We start from the raw sequence: 24,970 nt of genomic DNA, 5'->3' as shown, positions 1-24,970 counted from the left end.
GGTTTCAGCAAAGTCCAGTCACCTTGCTATAATTATTATAGAATTTGTGTTGCTATGGAGATTGTTGACTGAATCAGCACCATTTCTTGACTATTTCCTCCATCCCTTTCACCAAAGAACCTTCCTTTCTTTGGGGAAAAAAAATGTCATTCATTTCAAGTTACTGCTTCTTCCCATTTCCCTCCTTCATAATACCTTAGAATCATCCCTAGGGCATTACTCTTTTGCTGAAACTTCAGAAGATAAAGTGTCCCTTCTTGCCAATTACAAACTCTTTTCTGGAGCATTTAATCTTATCCCCTTCTCTCTCTCTGAGGGAATTTGCCTCTTTCTGATTTTTCAATTGTTCTTTTCCTATTGCCTTTAAATATAATCACTTGAGTTAAGATCAGCAAATAAGACTGAGGGGTAGACAGATAGTAAAACCAGGAGAGAAGTAGTGTCATGAAATTCTGGAAAGAAGAGGGTGATCAAAAGAGAGGCCTCAGGGAGCTAAATTCTCCTGTAAAAGACAACATGTATAAATAACTGTACAGAATAAATGTAAAATAATTAATATACAATGTTAACTTTACAGTCAGATAACTAAATTTTTATGAATAGTATTTTTCTTAAACACATATGTGAAAAACAGTCTTGCAAAGTTGATATTGTAAAATCTTGGAACCTGAGAACTCAGTAGGATCCCAGAGACCATTTGGTCCAAATTCTTTACAGAATATTTATAAGTCTTGCAACTAGGTGGTGCTGGTTTGAGACTCAGGTGGACCTCAGATACTTGACTCAGTACTATGTGACCTTGGGCAAGTCACTTAACCTTGACTGCCTCTCATTCAGGGCCATTTCTGGTCATATTGATTGATATCTGGCCAATGGGCCCAGATGGCTCTGGAGGAGAAAGGGAGGCTGAAGACTTAGCACAGCCCTCCCTCACTCAAATCCAGTTCATGTGCTTCTCATGACATCACCTCCCTGATATCATGGTCTTCTTTGAAAATGAAGGGCAAACATTATTATATATGTCTTAGCTACTAGTTTTTAAATGATAATTTCATTGTTATAGGGAATTGTGTTGGAAAATTTCCTCTACCAATTTAACTCAGCACCTACCATGTTATTTATCATCTTAGAGAGTTTTCTCAGTTGCTTAAGAGTTGCAATCAGTTATGTGAATTTTCTTTAAGCATCACACAGATATTATGTGTCAGGAGTACAACTTAAACTCAGATCTTACTGACTCTGGGATACTTGCTGCTACAGAGAGTACTTAATATAAAACTTGCTGAATGAGTAAATAATATTTGAACTGGAATGTAAATTAATTGTCTTGAACAAAATAGGTTTTCTTTTTTATTTTAAATCATGATATACTGGAATGAGCACTGGATTTCAAGATAGGATCTAAATTTAAATCTTTGCCATAAAGATTCCTTAATTCTTTTTAGGTTAAGGGTAATATCTAACTCTTAGTATCTTAGAATACTATGATTTTACAAGTGAAAAATTAAGATTGATAAATTACTGACAATTGTTTTGGAGAATTGTAATGATGTGTTTCAAAACCTTTTGCTGTGTTTATTGTGTATTGAAGTTTGCTTAGTTGTGATCTGATGGCTAAATTCTTATGCTTATTAAAAGGATAAAATATACATTTTTGCTTTTAATTCTCATTTTTCTGTAAGATTTCTCCATCCAAGTTCTAAATCCAAGACATTAATCTAGACATATAATTCCAAGAATTTAAATAAATATGGTATTTAGGTGATGCAGGTTCGGGGTTTGAATTTGACCTTAAGATACTTGATAATTACTATGACCTTGGCTAAGTCACTTAACTCTAATTGCCTTACATCCAGTGCCATCTCCAGTCCTCCTGATTCATATCTGGCCACTGAATGCAGATGACTTTGGAAGGGAAAGTGGGGCTGTTGACTTGGCACAGCACTCCTTCATTCAAATCCAATTCATGTGCTTGTCATGGCATCACCTCACTGATGCCATGGTCCTCTTTGAGAATGAAGGACAAACATCATCATCAAGACTAAATTCAGATGTCATTAATATTTTAAAGAATGACTTCAGTGCAAGAATTTTTATAATCCCTATATAAATAGAACCTGAACTTATTATGATTTACTGCTGATTTCTTTCATCATCCCAATATCATTTAGGCTATAATTTGTGACATAAATTAGACATGACAGTTTTACTATTCAGGAAAGTTTTTTACTTTTCATGAAGATAGAGCATAATTTTCAGTCACTAAAATTCAAAAATATTTGCTGTTTAGGGAAATCTAATATAAACTTTTTTGTCATAATATTAAAATGAAAAAGTGAACTGCTTTTCTAAATTTAATGTTCTGGAAACAGTATTCAAAATTTATTGTTTCCTGAATTCCTAATTTACTACTGCTTGTCACTTTATATAGGCAGTGATATGTAGTAGAATAGAATCATAAAATAACATATTTTAGCTTTTAGTTTCAAGCTACAATGCTTGTATCATAGTATCTTGATTTCTAGAGTAACAAGAGTCTTCAGCTACTTTTATTTTGAATAGTACAAAGAACCCTTAATTCTTTGAGTGCAGTCAAAGGGCAGATGACAGATGTTTAAAGCAATTATAGAAAATAAAGCAAATAATAGTGGAAATTGCCTGAGATTGATGAAATTGATTGTTACAAGACTGATGAAATATGTCAACATTTAGTACCATGTTTTAAATATGTTTTACTCATGTTAACTTGGATCTGTTTAGTTTGTGCTTTTTGTCATTTAAAAGCTAAAATTTCTTTAGAAGAACTTCAAACTTTTTTTTTTTTGCAAGGCAAATGGGGTTAAGTGGCTTGCCCAAGGCCACACAGCTAGGTAATTATTAAGTGTTTAAGACTGGATTTGAACCCCCAGGTACTCCTGACTCCAGGGCCGGTGCTTTATCCACTGCGCCACCTAGCCGCCCCTAAACTTCAAACTCTTAATGTGAGAAAGCAGAGTTGGCTTTCAGCTGCAGAATCCACATCTAATTATATTTTTCAGAGCTGTGGAACTACTTCTTTCTATTCTAAATTCCTTACCCTAGCTTATTTGCATAATTTAATGCACAGAGGTTAGCCAGTGATTTATAAAATTTTCTGACATATCTAAGATAGGTTTAATTAACTCTAGTTAAACTAAGTTTCACTTTTCATTACATACCTTCATGATAATTTCCTGCCTTGTTTGATAAGGAAAAAACATTCTTTAGTTCATTGATATTTGTAATTGTCAATAAAGGTTAAAGGAAAAACTGGTATTTGATTTACTTCAAACTTTAATTGATATTTAATTAATTTTTAATAAATAAATAGTTCATATTTGTCTTACTCAATGCATGAATATTTCAAATAAGTGTTTTTTCCAGAAACTTGTTAGAACCATTCATGTTTGTATGTAAATGTATATAAAAGATCTTTTTCTAAATCATCTATTTTAATATGTGTAATAATACTCTTACCTGTTAATGACTGTCTGCAAAGATCCTTGAGAGCAGGAATATCAAATCTGACTCTACTTCAATTTTTTTCCTCCCTCAATTTGGCAGGAAGTTTGGGGACCAGTTTCCAAAATTTTCATCTTTTTTGATGTTAAGCTTCAAGTCAGCTTGAAAGCTCTCATTGTTCACTCTCATTAAGATGCTTCCTAATTCCTCTTCACTTTCTGGTATCATCTGCTTGTATGATATGGTTTATATTTCTCCAGGCAATCTTAATTCCAATTTTTGATTCATCCAGCCTGGCATTTCACATGATGTGCTCTGAATATCAGTTAAAGAAATTAGGGTGACAGTATATAGCTTTGTCACACTCCTTTTCCGATCTTAAGCCAATTGGTTGGTTGTTCCATATGTGATTCTGGCTATTGCTTTTTGATCTACATGTTCCTCAGGAGACAAGTAAAATGATCTGGTTCTCCCATATCTTTGAGGACTAGCCACATTTAGTTATAATCCACACAGTCAAAGTCTTTAGTGTAGCCAAAAAACAGAAGATGTTTTTCCTGAAACTCCTTTTCTCCTTAATCTAGCAAATATTGACAGTTTAGTTTTTAGTTCCTCTGCCTCTTTGAAAACTATCCCGTACTTCTGATAATTCTCAGTTCACAAATTGCTGATATCTAAATTGCAGAAACTTTAGCATAACCTTGCTTGCATGTATAGTGCACAGTTGTTTGGAAATTGAACATTCTTTGGTATTGCTCTTTAGGCTTAGAATATGAACTGATCTCCATTTCTAATGACCACTGTTGAGTTTTCCAAATTTCTTGGCATATTGAGCACAGCACTTTAACAGCATCATATTTTAGGATTTTCAAATACTTGGCTTGGAATTTCATCCCTTCTATTAACCTTATTGTTAGCAACGTTTCCTAAGGCTCACTTGACTTCATTCTCAAGGATGTCTGTCTGTACATCAATAACAACACCGTAAGAATTATTGTCAAGATTAAGATCTTACATAATTCTTTTGTGTATTCTTACCACTTCTTCTTAATCTTTTCTGCTTGTTAAGTCCCCACCATTTTTGTCTTTCATTGTGCTCATTTTGCCTGAAATGCTTTGATATCTGTAATTTTCTTAAAGAAGTCTCTTTTCTGTTTCAATTCTATTATTTCTTTGCAAGGCTTATTTTTTCTCTTTTTTCCCTTTAACTTTTGCTTTCTCTTTCCTCAACTATAAATTCTCATCATAAATTCTTTGAAATGGTTTTATTGCTGCCTCCTGTACAATATAGTGAACCCCAGTTCTTCATAGCAAATCATAGTTCTTTAGGCCCTCTGTTTACTAGATCTTAAGTCTTTATCACCTCTACATACTCATAAGGAATGTAATTTAGTATATGGTCTGATGATTTTCCCTGAGTTCTTCTAGTCTAATTATTATAGTAAAAAGTCATGATCTGACTTAATCAGTTGCAGGTCTTTTTTTTTTAATTGTCCTAATAAAACATCCCCATCTTTGACTCCAAAGTATATAATCATTGACATTATTATTGTCAACCCTTTAGGTTGTTAAAAAAAGAGTATTTGCTATTATCAGTAAGGTTTCTTAATAACATTTAGTCCCTGGCCTGCTTCATTTTGTATTTCAAGGCCAAACTTTCCTGTTACTCTAATTATCTTTCGATTTCCTCACTTAATATTCCAATCCTTTTGATGAATGAGACATCATTTTTGGTATTATTTCTAAAAGATGTTGTGGATCTTCTTAGAACTGATCAACTTTGGCCTCTTTGGTGTCAGTTTTTGGAATAAAGATTTGCATTACTGTGATATTGTATTCAAATGCCATGTAATTGAACAGATATCATTCTATCATATTTGAGATTATAACCTAATCTTGTAATCCTTGCATTAACAATGAGGGCTACCTCCATTTCTTAAGGGATTTTTGCTCACATTAATATATATGGTGATCACCTGAATTAAATTCACCCATTCCTATCTATTTAAGTTTGCTAACATGTGTGATGTTGATGTTTAATCTTTCTATTGCCTATTTGGCCTCATTCAGGTTACCTTGGCTCATAGATGTTACATTCTAGGTTTTTATTGCAATATTTATTGTAATATTGATCTTTATATTTTATTAACTTATTTATTCGATCACCAGGCACATCTGTAGCTGGGACTTTTTCTCTTTCTATTTTTATCCTGCATTTTCTTCATTAGTGCTAAAGCTATTTGTGGCTCTCCTCTTCTTTTCTCTAATAGTGTATGGACATCTTTCAACCTGAGGAACTCATCTTCAAATGTCATCTCTTATCATTCAGTTGCCGCTCATGAGATTTTTTCAGCAAAGATTACAGAAATGGTTTATCATTTCTTTCTCTAGGTGATCACCTTTTTGTCAGAACTCTTCACAATGACCATGTATAACATCTTGAATAACAGTAGCATAGCTCATGATTTCATATTTATCATTTCTTATGGCATTATTGTATTGGAAGTATCAGTGTGTGATCTAAAGATGCACCAGACTCTCAGTCAGTCCCACTGACTATTTCTACGCAACTTCTTCTCCTAGGTTAACAGTCTTTCTAGAAATCAAGAATCTTTTGTCCAGTATACCGTAACTTGGAATAGGTGTACTGCCTCCTGTGGTCACACATGTACCTTCTTTCCCACAGCTGTTCACTAGCTCTCCCGCACACCTAGAATGGTCTTCCTCTTCACTTTCACTTTTCAGAGTCTCTTTCTTCATTTAAGATTCAATTCATGCCCCTTCTAAGTATTAGAAACTTTTCCTGCTAGTGTCCCCCCCCCCCCAAGTGACTACTTTGATATAATCATATTGACTAATTTTGTTTTTGTGCTGTATGGACTTTAATATCAACTTCATTCACCTCTCATTTGGGACATAAGCTCAATGCAAATATGAATTCTTCTTTGTACTTGTATCTTTAATGCCTTTTGCAGTGCCTGTCACTTAATAGTTACTTAATTAAAATTGATTGATCATTCTTTGTATGGTGCAGACAAACAGGCTAGAACTTCATGCTTAGACTTCTACTTCTTTGCTGCTTCAAAATTCAGCTCAATTCCCCTTCCTTTCTTAGTTTTCCCAATCCCCCTAGAGGCTAGGGCTTCATGCAGGGGACTTCTAGATGAATAGACAGAAGGCCTTTGAGGTACTTTCAAATTCTTGAATTTCTAAATTTTTATAGAAATTGGATACATTTCTGTTTTATGTAAGAGAAAGATTTAGTTGAGAATGTCTTTGAATGATACAGAATATCTCTCAATTTGTTCGAGAAACTTTAGTTCCATAGTACATCTCAAAACTGGGATAGAGAAGGAGAGAGGTGATGAAGACAGGTAGAACCTTCAGAGCTAGAATTGTTCACAGATCCTCTTTAAAATATACCAGAGGGCAGTTAGGTGACATAGTGGATAGAGCACTGGCCTTGGAGTCAGGAGGGCCTGAATTCAAATATGACTTCAAACATTTAATATTTAGCTGTGAGAACTTAGGCAAATCACTTAGCCCCAATGCCTTGCAAAAAACAAATAAACAAAAAAAATATAGCTTAACAGATTAAAGAAAATCACAAGTTTCAATGCCTACCTAACTGATTCTTAAATAAAATAACAGCTCCTCTGCCTGGTATTTGAAACTTGACTCCAGTCTTGCTTTTTATACTTATGTATATTCATTCCTTTCACATATTCCAATTTCTAGCCAAACTAGCCCAGTTTTGCTAACCATTTACAAGACTTTCTATATCTAGCCTTCCAGCTAAAAGCATAGGCTATCCTTCATGCCAAGAATGCACCTCTCCCTTCAGGTCCATAGTCCTTCCCAAGGTGTAGCTGAAGTACAGTTCCTATCCTGTGAGGGTCCTTTTCTGATCCCTTTCCTGCATTTGTTAGTGTGCCCCTCTACAAAATTGCTTTATATTTAATTTTCGCACATTTTACTTTTACTCAATGTATTTGCATGTTATTTTCAATAGAATGTAACCTTTTTGAGGGAAGACATTGTTTCTTTTTATTTTGTATTTCTATGTCCAACATCTTGCATTTTGTCTGGCAGATAGTTTTTTATCTTTATTTTTTATTTTATTCTCTTCTCCAAATCAAAAGAATCAAAGAAACTAGGCTCTATGAATATTTCTAGGTGTTAGGAATGCAAAGATAAGAAGAAAACCACATCTAGTACATCATAAGTACTTCAATTAACAAATTGAATTGAATGTTAATTTATTTGAAGCTTTCTCATTTATAATTGAGTTTCATAACAAATTTCACTTTAAAGCTATTATACAAGAGAATATATTTTATATGTATAATATGGAAAGACAGATATATCTAAGTAAATAGTAGTTTGACACTTCATTATGAATTTTCTTTGTATAATTATATCTGTTTTCAAATAAGACTACTTCACCAGTACTTAGCATTATTTTTCACATTGTGGTGACAATATCATTTAGGTAAAACACTTAGGAAGACATTAGAAACCTCTTTAGGATTCCAAAGAAGTTATAGGAACCCAGCACACTTACATTTTGATTTTTCTAGCAAATTTAGAACATTCGAGCCTTTGAAAACATCTACTTAGCAAAAGCAGAAAACATATTCTGCTTATATCAGCAACTTCATTACCACCGCAGTCAGAAAATTGAATGTTCCAGCTTACTGAACTTTTTAGCAGAGTGTTTAAGACATAGTTAGAAAAACAACATGATAGGAATAGATCTGAATAGCATTTTAGTCTTACAGCATAGGGAACTTTCCTGCATAAAAGTTTAAAAAATTCGATTCTTTTTATTGCCCTTTCTAAATTGTAGTCTTTTTCTGTATTTCAAATGATTCATGAAATTTTTCCCCTATACACGTCACTTCTTCCTGCACAACTTTGCATCTTCTCTATAACTTTTTTTGATGTTTTTGATATCATTCATAATTGAAGAAGACCATAATATCAAATGAATGATAGTATTACTTGAACATTAATGTTTATTATGGTAAAAAGAATGTTGAGCAGAGACATCCTTCTCAGTGCCTTTTCCTGAACCTTTTCATCCTATGGCTTGATTTGATAGGAAATAGAACTTCTGTTGAAGTTCTGGATGCTGTGGGAGTCCTTGGTCTTGTGAGTATGGTTCTCTCCCATATCAGTGAGGCACCATGGTGCTCTCGCAGCATAAGCAAAATTATTACTGTAATTTTCTAGTGAGAAATTGATGGCAACACAGTTCATCCAGACCTGTCCCATGTTGATCTAATTGTCAGTATATGGCCTTTTCCTTTCAGGTCTGCAGCCATATTCCCTCTGGAATCCAAAGCCTTTGGTTTCTCAGAAATTGCCTGGCAGGTCATGGGAATAACTCTACTAGATCATTAGTTGGCATTGTTTATTGTCAGAAGAACTATGTCAGTATCTGACCACTTCAAATAGTCGACTTTTGTTTTTGATTCATAAAAGCATTCTTGGCAAATGCTTTTGCTCTGGTACATCTTGTATCGGTCCAAGGATTTCACCACTAGTGACACAGTACAAATGAACCTAGCCATTTCTCTTAACCATGGTCTCAGTTCCAAAAAGCAACAAAATAGAACCAGGTTCCTATGTAAGACTACTATTACCCCTTTGAACATGAAGAGGACACTCTGTGCGTTACTCTAATCAACATTTTTCCAACTGACTGTTCTCTTGGGACTTCATCATGTTTTCCAGAAACTCATCTCAATTCTAAAATTTACATTTCCTTAGTATACTCTGCCCCCAGGCACCCTTGTTTCCTCTGATTGGAGGTGGGATCCAGGGTTACTATGTCATCAGTTTCTATCTGCTAGACTCTTCCCTAACTTTTGTATCCTTCAACTCCATTCTTCTCTCTAATTCTCACTTTCTTTTAAAGTTTTGTTGTGTTTACCCTATTAGATCATTAGCTACTTGAGAGCAGGGACTGTTTTACCTTTCTTTGTATTTCAAGTTTTTAACACAGCTCCATACACATAGTAGGCACCTAATGTTATTGACTGACTGACTTTAACTTTGAGAATTTGATTTTCTGAATTGTTATTTTAACAATGCTGTTATTAGTCTTGGTAATAATGAAATAGTACTCTCTGTTTCTCTTCCATGTACATAGTAGTTGTTGTCTGCTCCATTAGAATATGATCTTCTTTAGGACAGAGTTCATTTTTTCTTTTCTTTGTATTGCCAGCACTTTAGCACAGTCCTTAGTTTTAAGTGTTTCATAAATGCTTGTCGATTAGTTAATAGTCCATTTATAAGGATTGATTCAAGATTGACAAAATTTTTTCATAGAGCAACCCTGTGTGTTAGGTATTACTAAAGAGTGCATCTCTAAATTCGGTATTGAACTTTCTTCAATAAGACATCATTTAGTGGCAGTTAGGTGATGCAGCCCTGGAGTCAGAAGGACCTGAGTTCAAATGCAACCTCAGACACTTAATAATTACCTAGCTGTGTGACCTTGGGCAAATCACTTAATCCCATTGTCTTAATAAAAAATAAAGATAAAAAAAGATATCATTTAGAGAGATGAGCAAATATATCAATTCATCAAACATTATTTTCTTTGTACCAGGCCTTACTGAGCATACAAAGATAAAAATGAAACAATCCCTGCCCACATTGCTTTTATGTTTTCTCAGGGGTTCTCCCTTATACTCCCTTAATACTCTCCCTTCTCCCATATACTCGATTGTTTAATTTGAAATTAATTACAAAAAAGGCAATTCAGGTAAGAATGATGCTGGAAACTTGTAATAGGTTAAGAATGACCTCACATAGAATATGAAGCATGAGCCAAGTCCTTAAGAAAACTAAGCATTTTAATAGCACAAAGTGAGTCAATTCTTGGCATGAGTGAATTTCAAATCCTGTACCAAACAGAAAAAAAGGTCAGTTTGATTGGCTTTGTGTCATCAAGAGGCATAATGTATAGAGGTTCAAAAACCAAGCTGTTTATTAGCCAGAGGGTGAATTTGGAAGAGGGAGATTGAAGATAAGGAGACTATACAATAGCACAGGCTCTATCATGATGACAATTTCATAGAGACATAATCAACAGAATTTGGCACCTGATTAGATATTTGGGGTGAGGGAGTAAAAGGAATCTCATTATATGCACGTTACCAACCTGAGTGATTGGAAAGATGATGACTTTAACAAAAAATATGGAAAATTTGGAGGGAGGGTAGTAGTTTTGGAAGGTAAGTTGGACATATTAAGATTGAATTGTCTATAAAACATCTAGTTTAAAAGGACCAGTAGAAAATTGTCAATAAAGCAATATCTCTCTAAGAAACCAATTAGGAAGTCATGGTATCTGCTGTGACATAGTTCCATTTTTCTTTTTTTTTTTAAAGTAAGTTATGAGCTATTCAGAGATTTCAGAACTCTTTTTAATATTTCATTTTCCCCAGTTACACATAAAAATAATTTTTAACATTTCGTTTTTTAAAAATTTTGCTTCCAAGTTCTTTCTTTCCTTCATGAGAAGGCAAGCAATTTGATATAGCTTCTACATGGGCATAGTTATGTAAAATGTATTTCTTCATTAGTCATGTTGTAAAAGAAAACAAGACAAAAACCCCAAGGAAAATAAAGTAAAAAATAGTGTTTTGATCTGTATTTATTCTCTATCAGATCTTTCTCTGAAGATAGATAGTCCTTTGGAATTGTCTTAGTTCATTGTAATGCTAAGAATAGCTAAGTTATTCATATTTGATCATCATACAGGATTGCTTTTACTGTATGCAATTTTTCCTGGTTCTACTTGTTTCATTTCACTTTGATCAGCTCATAGAAGTCTTTTCAGGCTTTTGAAAGCATCTTGTGTATCACTTCTTATAGCACAATAATATTCTATCAACTGCAGCCTTTTCAGCCAATTCTAAGATGATGGGAATCTCCTCAATTTCTAATTCTTTGCCACTACAGAAAGAACTGCTATATAAATATTTTGGTCAGGTAGGTTTTTCTCTTTTTTATGATCACTTTTGGGATATAGATCAAGGAGTATGCATAGTTTTGTAGCCTTTTTGGCATAGTTCCAAATTCCTCTCTAGAATGGTGTTTCAGTTTTCCCACATCCCCTCCAGAAATTTGTCTGGTATCTGGAGCCTAGTTCAGCAATCTCCCTCTGCCCATACAGATCTGTAAGTATCCCTCAACAATCTCATGAGGTATCAATCAATTAAATGGTTTGCCTGATATCAAAATTTGGGAGCTCAGGAACTGAGGTGTGACATAGGAATTCATGTCTCCCTGCCTCTAAGACCATCTCTCAGTACACTCTATAGGTTACAATTATTTCTTGTAAATGAGGATTTGGTGGATAGCTTGGAAACTGTGTTGCCTGTGATCTTGTTCTCTTCTTCCTTCTGCACCCAGAACTTGGACTCTGCCTGTGGGACCCTGGCTTTAGTTATTGAACACTCGCTTTATCTTGTCCACCATATTAGATATTTCCCAACCATTTTGGCCTTCCCGGTGTACCTTCCCACACCCTTTGATGTGTGATACAAAGTTTCTTTTTCATTCATGTATCCAAATTTCATTTCATTCATGTATTCAAAGCCTTTGGTTTTCTGGGGGAAATGGTTGTAAAACATGCTTTTGTGGGTTTTTTGTTGTTTTGTTTGGTTTGTTTTAGGTTTTGCAAGGCAGTGGGGTTAAGTGGCTTGCCCAAGGCCACACAGCTAGGTAATTATTAAGTGTCTGAGGCAGGATTTGAACTCAGGTACTCCTGACTTCAGGGCTGGTGCTCTATCCACCGCCTAGCTGCGCCATAAAGCATGTTTTATTAGAGGAAAATGGTGCTAAGAGAACTGAATGGCTGTCATTAAGTGAAAGGAAGTTTATTAAGGATAAAATATTTTAAATTTGAATACTAGTTGATTAGAGTGTTTGTATTCTACTTCATAATGTTCAGCCTTCATCTGTTGAATAAATTGCTTCTTTTTTGTTTTAGGTGATGGTTTTTGTGCATGCTAGAAATGCCACTGTACGAACAGCTATGGCTTTAAGAGAAAAAGCCAAAAATAATGGCCACATTTGCTATTTTTTGCCAAACCAAGGACCTGAATACGGACATGCTGAAAAACAGGTAAGGGACTAATGGGGAATCTTTTAAAAAATTGAAGAAATTTGACTTTAGTTTTTAAAAATTGAAGTAAAAGACACTTTGCAAATGTGATATAATAGTCTGGATTTTTCTTTCTTTGAGTAATGATGTTTATGAGGAATGTTCTAGAGAAGTTCAATTATTACTATTTTCCATTCTCCATTATAATTGCCCTAGTTTGACTGGTTTGACTGAACACCATAAACTTATTTTTTTGTTCTAACTTTCTGCATTTTTAAAATATAGACTCTTTAACAAATAAAAGAGCAAATTCTTTAAAAAGCAGCAATAGATTTTACATTAGGTTGTGAAATCTGATCTTTAAATGATGTGTATTATGCATTTCTCAAAATAATCCTTTGACTGTGCATATTTTCAAGAATGTGAAATTGCTACTTTTATTTAGTCTTTAGAAATATTTTTATTTTCTATGTAAATTGAAAACATCACATCTCATTTTATGGAAAAAATCAATGCTAAATTCAGTTTCATTTTATAGTTTAATTTAGCACTACTTTGATTACATTATTACCTGAAATTATTAAGCAGATTTTGAAATCATCACAAAATAATTAGTGTGGTTTATATATGTAGTAAGGACCAAAATATTGTATATGAAGAAAATCCAACTTGTAAGATAGATTTTGTTAAAGTAATGTAGGAGAACAGTTTTTGTTTTCTTTTTTGATCCTTAATCCCCAACTATTTTCAGTTTCAGTATCTCCTTCCAACAGTTTCTTCACTTTTTAGTATTCACTTTGCAGCATTGAAGTGGCTGCTTTAGTGACTTCTTTTTCTTGAAGCCCACCACCTTCTTGTCACCATCCCTTGTCTGAGAAGACCTTGTTTACCACATGAGTGGAAAAAAAATCACAGTTAAAGGATCATGAGCTTATTGATATTTTCCCCTTATTCAGTGCTTCAAAACCTTTATCTTCACTTGTTTTTAACCTCCTTTGTACCTTTCACTTAGGAAGACATCTATTATCTTCTTAACAGGGCTGATAATTTTGCTTATATCTTTGATATTCTATCCTGAATCTTTTCCTTCTTGTTTTCTCCAAGAGTATGTGTCATAAATTTTTCTATCTCTTAAGAATCTTGAGGCCTGTCCCATCATTCAGTCTTAATTTTTTTTGCAAACTAGCTCAGACTTTCCTCCTATCCCATCATGCCCACAAGCCATTATTCTGAATCTGTTGTCTTTCAATGTCCAAATCTAGGAAGAGATATTTTTCTAAGCAGTGGAGAAGGGAATGCAAACTAATTAAATGGCAAATTATTAACAAAAATAACAATGGTAAAGTTGTTATTATTATTATATAGTTGCAGATATAATAACTAACACAGCAAACAATTATTTAGTAAAAATGTATTTTATTTTTAATATAAGAAGACAGATTTATTAGCAAAAAAGATAATTATCAGAGGATAAATAGAAAAAGATTGTAAGTAAAGGGAAAAAAATTAAAAAGGGAAAATAAGTACTGCATATTCTTTTTAAATAAACAGACTCACAAAATTGATCATATATAATAGGTTACATAGAATTTATAAACAGGCAGAAATCATACATAGTATATTTTCATACTATACCACTGTAAAATTAACTAACAGTAATAATAATAATAATAATAATAATAATAATAATAAACAGTAACAGTAATTGTGTGTGTATATATAATATATTTTGTGTGTGTATATATATATATATATATATATATATATATATATATATGAAACTGTATAGAATCTCAACAGACTTTCTAATCTTAATTGGGTATTAAAAAGAAAACAAAGGGGGAAAACCCCTTGCGTAACATCAAAAAGCCTGAGGGGTGAATCTATAAATTACCATCCATTTATTAAGTGCCCATTATGTGTCAGGAATTGTGCAAGTTAAAGAATTTAGCAAAGCTGTTCTTTGTGTCAGTCACATTAGTAAGAAATAAAATTGAAAATAAATAAATTAATTTATATATAAATAATAATAATAAACTAAAACAAAAGCCTCTGAAAAAGTTAAAAAAGATTATAAATATAAAAACAGAAAGAAGTAGACTTGAAAATGAATAAAGTTAATATTTAATACTGAATTGCTTTTTCAGAAAAACTAATTCAATCGACAACTTTCAGTTTAATCCAAATACTGATAATTCAAATCTGCAAAATTAAGAACAGAAAATAAGAGACTGCAATATGCATAAAAGAAATTTTAAAATAATATTGGGGAGTTCTGTACATTATTATGATCTTTTTTCTTTTTTCATTTTATGTTTTAGTTAATGTTTGAACTCAAAAAGGAGACTCTGCATTGGACTTGGTGTCTGAAAAACTGAGTTCTTTTTATAGTTACTAACAAGTTGTGAGACGTAGTTCAAATTTTTTTCCTATTCCTTTTAAAAATATTTTTATTATTTATTTTTGTTGTTGTTACATCTGTACATTTTACATGTTCCTCACCATCCTCCTTCCCAGAGATATCCCTTGTAATAAAGATTTCTTTTTTAGGTTTTTGCAAGGCAAATGGGGTTAAGTGGCTTGCCCAAGGCCACACAGCTAGGTAATTATTAAGTGTCTTGAGACCGGATTTGAACCCAGGTACCCCTGACTCCAAGGCCGGTGCTTTATCCACTGCACCACCTAGCCGCCCCTGTCATAAAGTTTTTTAAAGGAGAAAAAGAGAAGAAAAAATTAGGCTAACTAATCAATACATTAAAAAAAATCCTTTGTGTTCAATTAGATCATTCCAGTAGTTACTTATATTCCAAGAAATTGTCAAAAAAAATAACACAGTACAAATTTTTTTTTAAAATTGAGATCTCAAGTTGAAATTATAGGAGTTATTCATTCATCAAAGATTTATCTTGAAAATAAAAAAAACCAAAAAATACCTGGGTCAGATAATTTCACAGTGGAATTCTTTAAAGATTTATAAGTAAAATAATCTTTTACATATTTATTCCATATTTCTTTGTTAAAAAATAGTGAAATATACACCATCATTCTAGTACCTTTGATGAGACAAATATAGTGTTGATTTAATGGCCAGATAAATATAACACCAAAAAAAAAAAAATTTGTAGACCAATTTTCTAATGAATTTAGAATGACTAAAACAAAGTCAAGTGTTATTCTCAGCTCATTGTAGTCTCTAACTGCTACTGTTCACCTGCCACCTTGCCACCCTGTGAGATCTCCACTCTGGGGAATTCCTCCCCTAATTGGTAACATTTTCCCCTTTGAGCATTATTTTGGGAAGAACCCCAGCTATGCTTCACTTTACTTTTACCTAGACTGTCTCTATTGCTCCTTAACAGATAACTTCCTTACCTCTCCCCTTTTCTAGCATCCTAGAGTATTTTTCTCTATTACTGTTTAAGGTCCTCCAGGTCAGGGACCATCTTGCTTGCTTTCATTTGCTTAGCACTATGCCTAGCATGTAGTAAATGCTTAATAAATTCTGTCTCTCATGCAATGTTAACTAGTCCAGACTCCTACCTCCAAAGACTCTGAAGTCAGTTTGATCTCTCCTTAATTTTTTGATGCCCTTTTCACTTTTACCTCTCCCAGAAGACTTAGCATTCTTCTTTGACTTGTGTTTCTATGTGTACATACTATATCTTCTATAATAGATCACAGATACCTTAAAGACAGGAATTATGTCTCCTTTTCCTTATTTCTCTCAACAGTTCCTAGCATAGTATTTTTCCATAAATTAAAATTTCTGGAAAAGTTTGCTGACTTCTGATCCTAATGTTTTCTTTTTATAATCCATCCTTTTATCTTTGTTTGACTGCATTTCTTACCTGTAACTGCTCTATGTGATTTTTATCATGCTAGTTTTTTCATATATATGTGTGTATTAATGAAGTTGTTTTCATCTAACTTGAATTCATTTAGTTTTTATTGAGTTCTTGTTATGTGCTATCAGACTAGACTCACACTGCTTTGGTAGGACAGATGCGGGACATTGTTTATACATTTTAAGTTGTTTAGAACTATAGGAGGTCATTAACAGGAGAGATCAGTGGGTCCTGAATCACTAGAAAATCTACTTGGAAGAAGTAGTATTTGATCTTAGAACAAATATGACATATTTGGTAGCTGATGATATCTCTAGCCTCCCTTTACTAGAGGTTTCTTGTTGGGAAGAATTTTCTCACTATTTCCTTTCATTCAGTGTTCTTGAGATGTGTTATGTCCTGAGATATATATCAGAGAGATACATATACCAGCCATGTTCATTCACTGTCATATCTCACATACCATTTCCTGTCTTTCCCAGTGGTAGTAGCTCAGGACCTGGAACCCAAGAACCCTGTTAGGTTTTTGTTTTTATGCCCTGATATGAGATTTTTCCCTGATTTTTATTTTCCTTTCTCCCAGGTACATTCATCTTCACCTCTTTTTCTATATATATTCATATGCTGTCTTCTTTATTAAAATTTTTGAAATTAAAATGCTTTGTCTATATTTCAGAATTTCTTTTCATCTTTGATGTCACTGAAAGGATGCTCTTGTCAACTACACAGATCATGATCTATGCTTGAGTCTTCTTTCTGTCTGACTTCTATCCATGTCTTCTTGTGTTCCTCTACAGATCATTTAACTGACCTACCTCTTATTTTTCTGTTGTTATGTGAAAACAAATGAAGCATTCATCCGGTCCAGTAGTTATCTCTTAATTTTCACTCTATGATGGTGTCTCTTTTCTTTTCTCTAATAATATTCTTTTACCACTTTATTTTTCCCCTTTTCCACAACAAATATTTATGAAGTGCCTAGTATGTGCCAGCATTATGCTAAGCATTGGGTATACAAAAAGAAGCAAAAGAGAATTCTGCCCTCCAGAAATGTATGGTGTAATGGCAGAGACAATATGCAGTCAAATGTATGCAAAACAGGCTATCTACAAGAAAACTGGGAGATACTTAGTAGAGGGATTAGGGAAGTCTTCCTATAGAAGGTGAGATTTTAGAAGGGAAGTGAGTAAGAAGAGCTAATGTGTTCCTAGGGATCCCTGTGTGCCATGCACTGTGCTGAGCACCAAACAGTGAGTGGAGAGGAGGAATAAGGACTTTCCAGGGATGGAGGACACAGAGAGAAATGGACTAATTGTTCATGGAACAGCCAGGAAGCATCAGAGAGTGAGGGGAGAGAAGATTGGGAATAGAGGAAGGGGCTAGGCCATGAAAGGCTTTCAATGCTAGAGGATTTTATATTTGCTCTGGGAGTTGGTTGAGTAGGGGAGTGATGTGGTCATACCTTAGCTTTAAGAAAACTATTTTAATGAGTGCATGGAGGGTGGGTGTTGGAATGAGGAGAGGTGGAAGCAGACTGACTCAGTGCTGGGCAGTCCTTTGGTATGAGAAGGCAAGGGCCTCCTGCAGAGTCACAGCTGGCTCAGAGGTGGAAAGATGGGCCTTGGTAACAGCTCAGCTTGATTTCAAGAAATCAAGGAGAATAGGGACTGAGGAAGACTATTGGACTTGGCAACTAAGAGATCATTAGAAACTTTGGAGACAGCAGTTTGGGTGTAATAGTAAGGTCAGAAGACTGTATAGGACAATAGTTAGCATTCTACGAGATTCATTCTTTCTTTCTTTCTTTCTTTCTTTCTTTCTTTCTTTCTTTTTCTTTCTCTCTTTCCCTCCCTCCCCCTCTTTCTTTTCTTTCTTTTCTTTCTTTTTTTTCTTTTAGGTTTTTGTAAGGCAAATGGGGTTAAGTGGCTTGCCCAAAGCCACACAGCTAGGTAATTATTAAGTATCTAAGACCGGATTTGAACCCAGGTACTCCTGACTCCAGGGCCAGTGCTTTATCCACTGAGCCACCTAGCCACCCCCCCTCCCTCCCTCTCTCTCTCTTTCCTTCCTTCCTTCCTTCCTTCCTTCCTTCCTTCCTTCCTTCCTTCCTTCCTTCCTTCCTTCCTTCCTTCCTTCCTTCCTTCCCTCCTTCCCTTTCCTTTTCCTTCTCCCCACCCCCACTTTCCCCTAGGATAGATTTTTTTAAAATCCAAGCAGGAATGTATGTTATTCCCTCTCTGGGCCAAATCTATTGAATAGGATTTACTCAGTGTTCATACCCTCCTTTCCCTCTATTAAAAATAGGTCTTTTGACTATTCAGGTGGTGTTAATTATCCACTAATGCCTTGCCTTCTCCTTTTTATGTTTTTATTGTTTTCACTGTCTTGTACTTACATTCCTTTTGTCTGACCTGATGGAAATACTGTCAGTCAAAGAACCATCAAACAAAGGTTGATTAATTGATTGCTTGATCAGCTCAAAGTGCAATTTTGACTGATTGATTGCTTCTATCTCATTAGAAATATACTTCTCAAGAGTTATGAATTACATCAAATTATAATCTCTTTATTCATTAGCACCATTTCAAATACCCTTCATGGACATAGAGTCTTCATGAGCCAAAGCATCATGCAAAGCCAAATCATTTTATGAACCATTTGTATCTCTGCTGTACTGTCCCCTGCAACCATACTTTCCCCAACCATGGTACTTAAACTCAGTTAATGTAGTATGGATTAAGATAAGATCACTTCTTAATGTCTTTAAGTCTAACCCTTCTAAATAGGTTCCTACCCCCTATCCCTAAGATACTACAAACTCCTAAGTATCTAGTTAAGGTCACTTCTTATTTTATTAATTATAGAGTCTCAATGTACTCTAAATCCTGGGGCTACTCTGAAGGTCTCACTGAAGAACTTTACAGTTGATTGGGAGACCCTGGCACAGGATCACTCAGCATAGGATGCCCTTGTCAGAGCAAGAGCTAAGCTTTACAAACAAGAATAGAATTAAAGTAGGTCAGAGGAAACTGAGACACATAAGTTTAGAGTAAACACTCCAACTTTTCATTTGGGCTTTTTGTCTCAGACATAGTGGTTTCATCCTTGTTCTCTTCAGTGGAAAGATAGAACCAACTATACCCATATATATCCTCTAAATTCAATCTTTTCAACTATATTTAATCCTTTCATTATCCTAAGAAAAATACAATCAAGAGTTGCAAGTGTTTTATCTTCCTTTGTCGGTTGTGTACAATTTAATATTCTTGGCTAGGATTTTTTTTTTTCTCCTTGCTGTTTACGTTTTTTTGTATCTCTTGAAATTTGTATTTGGAGATTGAATTCTCTTTTCATTTCTGGTCTGTTTATCAGGAAATTTTGGAAGTCCTCTATTTCATTGAACTTCCATCTTTTCAACCTTGACAGAATATGCTGAATTTTGCAGGGTAATAAATTCTTGGTTGTAATTCAAGATCCTTTGCCCTCTGAAATATGGTATTCTGGATCTTCCGGTCCTTCAGTGTTGAAGTTGATAAGTTCTGTGTAGGTTTGATTGTGTTTGCTGTTTGCAGTATTTTCTCCTTTATTTGAGAATTCTGTAATTTGACTATGATAGACCTTGAAGTTTTTATCCTGGGACCTCTTTCTGGAGGAATTCTGTGTATTCTTTCAAAGGTTGTTTTGTCTTCTTGCTGTAGTATATTTGAACAGTTTTCCTTGATGATTTCCTGAAAGACATTTTTCAGGCTATTTTATTATCTCAGCTTTCTAGTAGTCCAATAATTTATTATCTCTCCTAGATCTATTTTTCCATGTCATTTGTTTTTCCTAAAAGGTACTTTATGTTTTCTTCTATTTTTTTCTGTCTTTTTTACTTGGTTTGATGGAATCTTGTAGTCTCATAGATTCATTGGTTTCTATTTTAACATTCTGATTTTTAGTGTTTTATTTTCTTCAGTTAGCTATTTTGCTTCCTTTTCCAGTTGATTGATTTTACTTTTTTGCTGAGTTGCATTCCCTTTCCAGTTGGTGGATTTAAGTTTTAGATGAGTTGCATTCCTTTTCCATTTGATTGCTTTTATTTTTAGAAGAGTTACATACTCTTTGTTCCCAGACATGCTACCCAATCCCAGCACTTAACCAAAAGTAAAAAAAGAAAATGTGTTATATCTGTCTATCCTCTCCCATAATCTACCCTCTCCTCTATCGCCTTCCCTTCCCCCTGCCTTTCTCCCATCCCCTTTCTCTCCTTTTCCTTCTAGATTTCTATGACCTATTAAGTATAGTTTCCTTTCTGAGCCATTTCTGATGAGAATGAAGGCTCCCTCATTCTGCCTCACCTTCCCCCTTTCCATACCATTGCAAAAGCTATTTCTTGACTCTTTTACATGAAATTTCTTAATCTATTTTACCTCTCCTTTCTTTCTCCCAGTACATTTCCTTTTCACCCATTGACTCCATTTAAAAAATTTTTTACCTTCAAATTCAGCTCTCTTCTTTGTCTTGTCCATATATGCTGCTTCTAACTGCTCTAATAAATGAGAAGGTTCATATGAGTATTATCAGTATCATCTTCCCTTGTAGGAGTACACACAGTTCATCATCACTAAATCCCTCATAATTTACCTTTCTCATCCACTCTCTGTGCTTCACTGAGTCCTGTACTTGAAGATCAAACTTTCTGTTGAGCTCTGGCCATTTCAGCAGGAACATTTGAAGTTTCCCTGTTTCATTGAAAGTCCATCTTTTCCCCTAGGAGAGGATGTTTAGTTTTTCTGGGTAGTGCCTTCCGGAATATCATATGCCAAGCCCTACAAGCCCTTAATGTGGATGCTGCTAAGTACCTGTGTGATCCTGACTGTAGCACCACAATTTTTGAATTGTTTGTTTCTGGAAGCTTTTAGTATTTTCTCTTTGAATTGGGAGTTCTGGAACTTGGCTATAATATTCCTGGGGGTTGTCTTTTTTTAGATCTCTTTCAGGAGGAGATCAGTGGATTCTCTCAATTTCTATTTTGCCCTCTGCTTCTAGGATATCAGGGCAATTTTCCTGTAGAAATTCTTCAACAATGAAGTCAAGTGTCTTTTCCTGATCATGACTTTCAGGTATCCCAATAATTTTTAAATTGTCTCCCCTGGATCTGTTTTCCAGATCCGCTGTTTTTTCAATGAGATGTTTTCAGTGTTTTCTTCTAGTTTTTCATTCTTTTGACATTGTTTTGTGTCTTGATTCCTTGCAAAGTCATCACCTTGCTTTAGCTTCATTCTACTTTTGAAGAATTTGGTGTTGTTTTTTTTCCGAGAGCTTTCTTATCTTTTTTTTTCCATCTGGCCAATTCTGCTATTTAAGGTATTTTTCTCTTGATTAAGTTTTTGAACTGTTTTTTCCCCCCCATTTGAATTAAACTAGTTTTTAGTATGTTATTTTTTCAGCATTTTTTTTTTTGGATCTCCTTGACTAATCTGTTGACTTGGATTTCATGTTTTTCCTTCATGTCCCTCATTTCTCTTCCCAATTTTTTCTCTACTTCCCTTATTTGGTTTTCAAAATCTTTTTTGAGCTCTGTCATAATCTGAGATCAACTTCTATATTTCTTGGAGGATTTAGATGCAGAAGCTAGAACTTTCTAAACTTCTGCTTGTTTTTGTGTTTTGATCCTCCATAGTATCAAAGTAATTGTCTATGGTCAGGTTCCCTTTTTTCTGTTTACCCATTTCCCCAGCCTATGCCTGGTTTTGGGGTACTTCCCAAGCTTTTGAGTATTATTGGAACACTCCACAAGGACCTTAGTTCCTTCAACGTTTCATGGGAGGCCCTGATTACTTTCCTGGCCTGTCGATGTCCACAAGCACTCCCCTGTGCCCTGGATCTGTGAAGAGGGTCCTTGTTCTATGGCAATAGGGAGGGGGGTCCCTGACTGAGACCAGTCTCTGAATATAGACAAAGGGCTAGTGGACAGACCTCGACAGTCTCCCCCCTCCCCTTAACTTCCATGAACTGAGTGCTTTGGAAGCAACTGCAGGGTGGCTCTTTGTGCCTGCTTCCATTTCCTGGGATCTGGGTTGTGCTGAGGGTGGCAGCTGCTGTGGGTCACACTGGCTCCCATTCACTTTGGCAGATGTTTCTCCACTGACCTTCCACATTGTACTTGGTGTTCCCTGGGTTGCCAGGTCTGGAAACTGTTACTGTTGTTTTGGGAGCCAGTGCTCCCTGTGACCTAGGCATCCAGACACCCAGCGGACTGTTCCTGAAAAACTGTAGCTCCTTCACTCAGGAGTGATATTCCTGGCTGTGATGTCACCCCCTCAACCCCCATGGAATAGAGCTTTCCCATGATCTTCCAGTTCACCTTGGGCTGGAAAATTGCCTCACTGGATCTTTCTATGGGTTCTGTCTCTCAAAACTTTAGTTAGAGCCCTAATTTTAAGCTTTTTGGAATATTTTGGAGAGAGCTTCTAGGAAAGGCTGTTCTCACACTGCCATCTTGGCGTAGCCCCCCAGTAAGGGAGTCTTATAATGAATCCTTGCCTTTGGAAATATCCCTTCATATAGTACAAGTTATAGTTGATTTTTTTCTCATAATTGATTGTCACTTAAATAATCTTGATGTAAGAGGTCTTCCATGGTAAAATTCTGGATGAGTGGACCTAAGAAACTGTAAATATGAATACCTTATAAATCACCTTCCAAATTAATTTATTGCCATAGTTACTTTGGACACCATTCTCAAATATTTTCACCTCCCAACACCCTAAAATGTTCTACTTTTCTCTGACTTAATGTTCAGTCGATCATTTATCTGTCAGAATTAAGATATGTGTAACTACAGAATTTCAAAAACTGTGTGTAATTATTATTCTTCAATTTTTCCTATTTATTGATTCATATCTCACCTTTCCAACTTGCTCTAGCCTTTACTGTAATAGTGTAACTGATAAATCTTGATTTTCTCAAGCATAATGATAATAATAATAATAATGATGATGATAATATTTTAATGTTTGTCCTTTATTTTTGAAGAAGACCATGACATTAGGGAGGTGATAACCTGACATGCACATGGATTGGATTTGAATGAGGAGGTATTGTGCTAAGTCAGCAGCCTCACTTTCTCCTCTGGAGCCATCTAGTTCCAGTGGCCAGATATGAATCTGGATGACTAGAGATGGCCCTAGATGTATGGCAGTCAGAGTTAAGTGAGTTGCCCAAGATCACACAATTAGTAAGAGGCAAGTGTCTGGGGTGGCTAGGTGGCGTAGGGGGTGGCTAGGTGGCTAAGTGGCATAGTGGATAAAGCACTGGCCCTGGAGTCAGGAGTACCTGGGTTCAAATCCGGTCTCAGACACTTCATAATTACCTAGCCATGTGGCCTTGGGCAAGCCACTTAACCCCATTTGCCTTGCAAAAAACTTAAAAAAAAAGAGTCAAGTGTCTGAGGATGAATTGGAACTTCCATCTTCTTGACTCCAAGATCGATGCCCTATCTGCTGTGTCACCTAGCTGTCCTTGGTCAAGCTTAAACAAATTCTTAATTACTTTTCATTTTCATTCATGTCTATGAGAAGCAGTGTAATATGATTAAAAAAAGACTGCTAGATTTCTGTTCAGACAACTGAATCCAAATATGGTTTTAGTATTGGTAGCTATATGTTATTAAACAACACTTAGCCCTTCTGTTTACTCATTTAGCCCTTTAATTTACTCATTTATGGGATGGGAATAACAATGCTCCATTACCAAGTTGCTGTGTGGATCAAAAGACATACATTGCATAAAATTATTATAAATGATGAAACCCTATTTTTAAGTGTGAAATCATGAGACATCTTAAGCCAATTGAACCTGTTTGTGAATCTTTTGAGTTTAAGATATCCTCCTACTGATATCCAACCCATACCTCAATCACAAGTGACATTTCCTCCTAACCTCACATATTTCTTTTTTTTTTATATACATCTTTTGTGCATTGCGACCTTTTAATTAATGTATGTCATATCCCTTGGTGGGTTAGAAAATCTGTGAAGGGAGAGACCCTGTCAGATTAATGAAGTTTGGGTTGAGCCTAGTGAAGAATTCATGAGACAATGAGAGTTATTAGGGACATAAAATTAAGTTTATTTCCTTCAATAGAGTGATCAGGATTGCCTAGGTACTTTCTCTTTTCCCAGAAGGAAATGGGTAATGACTTATAAAGGCAGGAATCTTCACCGAAATAGTTCATTATAGTCAAGTGCCTTAATTGGGAAATAGGACACAAACAAAAATGATTAAGATATTGGTTTAACTTTGTTAATATGAGATTTTTCCTTCATCAACATTTAATTTTTTTTAGCTTAATACTTTGCATAGGGGTGGCTGGGTGGTGCAGTGGATAAAACACCAGCTCTGCAGTCCCAAGTACCTAGACACTTAATAATTACCTAGCTGTGTGGCCTTGGGCAAGCCACTTAACCCAATTTGCCTTGCAAAAAAAACATACTTTGCATAGTTCTCTTTACATAGCAGAGTTTTAATAAATAAG

General features: G+C 34.9%; 1 protein-coding gene across 6 annotated transcripts in view; it reads left to right on the top strand.

The window, feature by feature from the left end:
- ASCC3 (activating signal cointegrator 1 complex subunit 3) overlaps positions 1-24,970 on the top strand; it is a 379,520-nt gene that overhangs the window by 139,521 nt on the left and 215,029 nt on the right. For all 6 annotated transcript variants that reach the window (XM_074187242.1, XM_074187239.1, XM_074187240.1 and 3 more), the window contains one exon: positions 12,491-12,625. In XM_074187242.1, coding sequence (XP_074043343.1) covers positions 12,491-12,625 — 135 coding nt within the window. The remainder of the gene's footprint in view (positions 1-12,490; positions 12,626-24,970) is intronic.

This window comes from Macrotis lagotis, chromosome 5 (genome assembly GCF_037893015.1).
Source record: "Macrotis lagotis isolate mMagLag1 chromosome 5, bilby.v1.9.chrom.fasta, whole genome shotgun sequence".
NCBI classification, from domain to species: Eukaryota; Metazoa; Chordata; class Mammalia; order Peramelemorphia; family Peramelidae; genus Macrotis; species Macrotis lagotis.
Note: the sequence above shows the minus strand (reverse complement) of the source record. Positions and strands in the feature narration are given on the sequence as shown.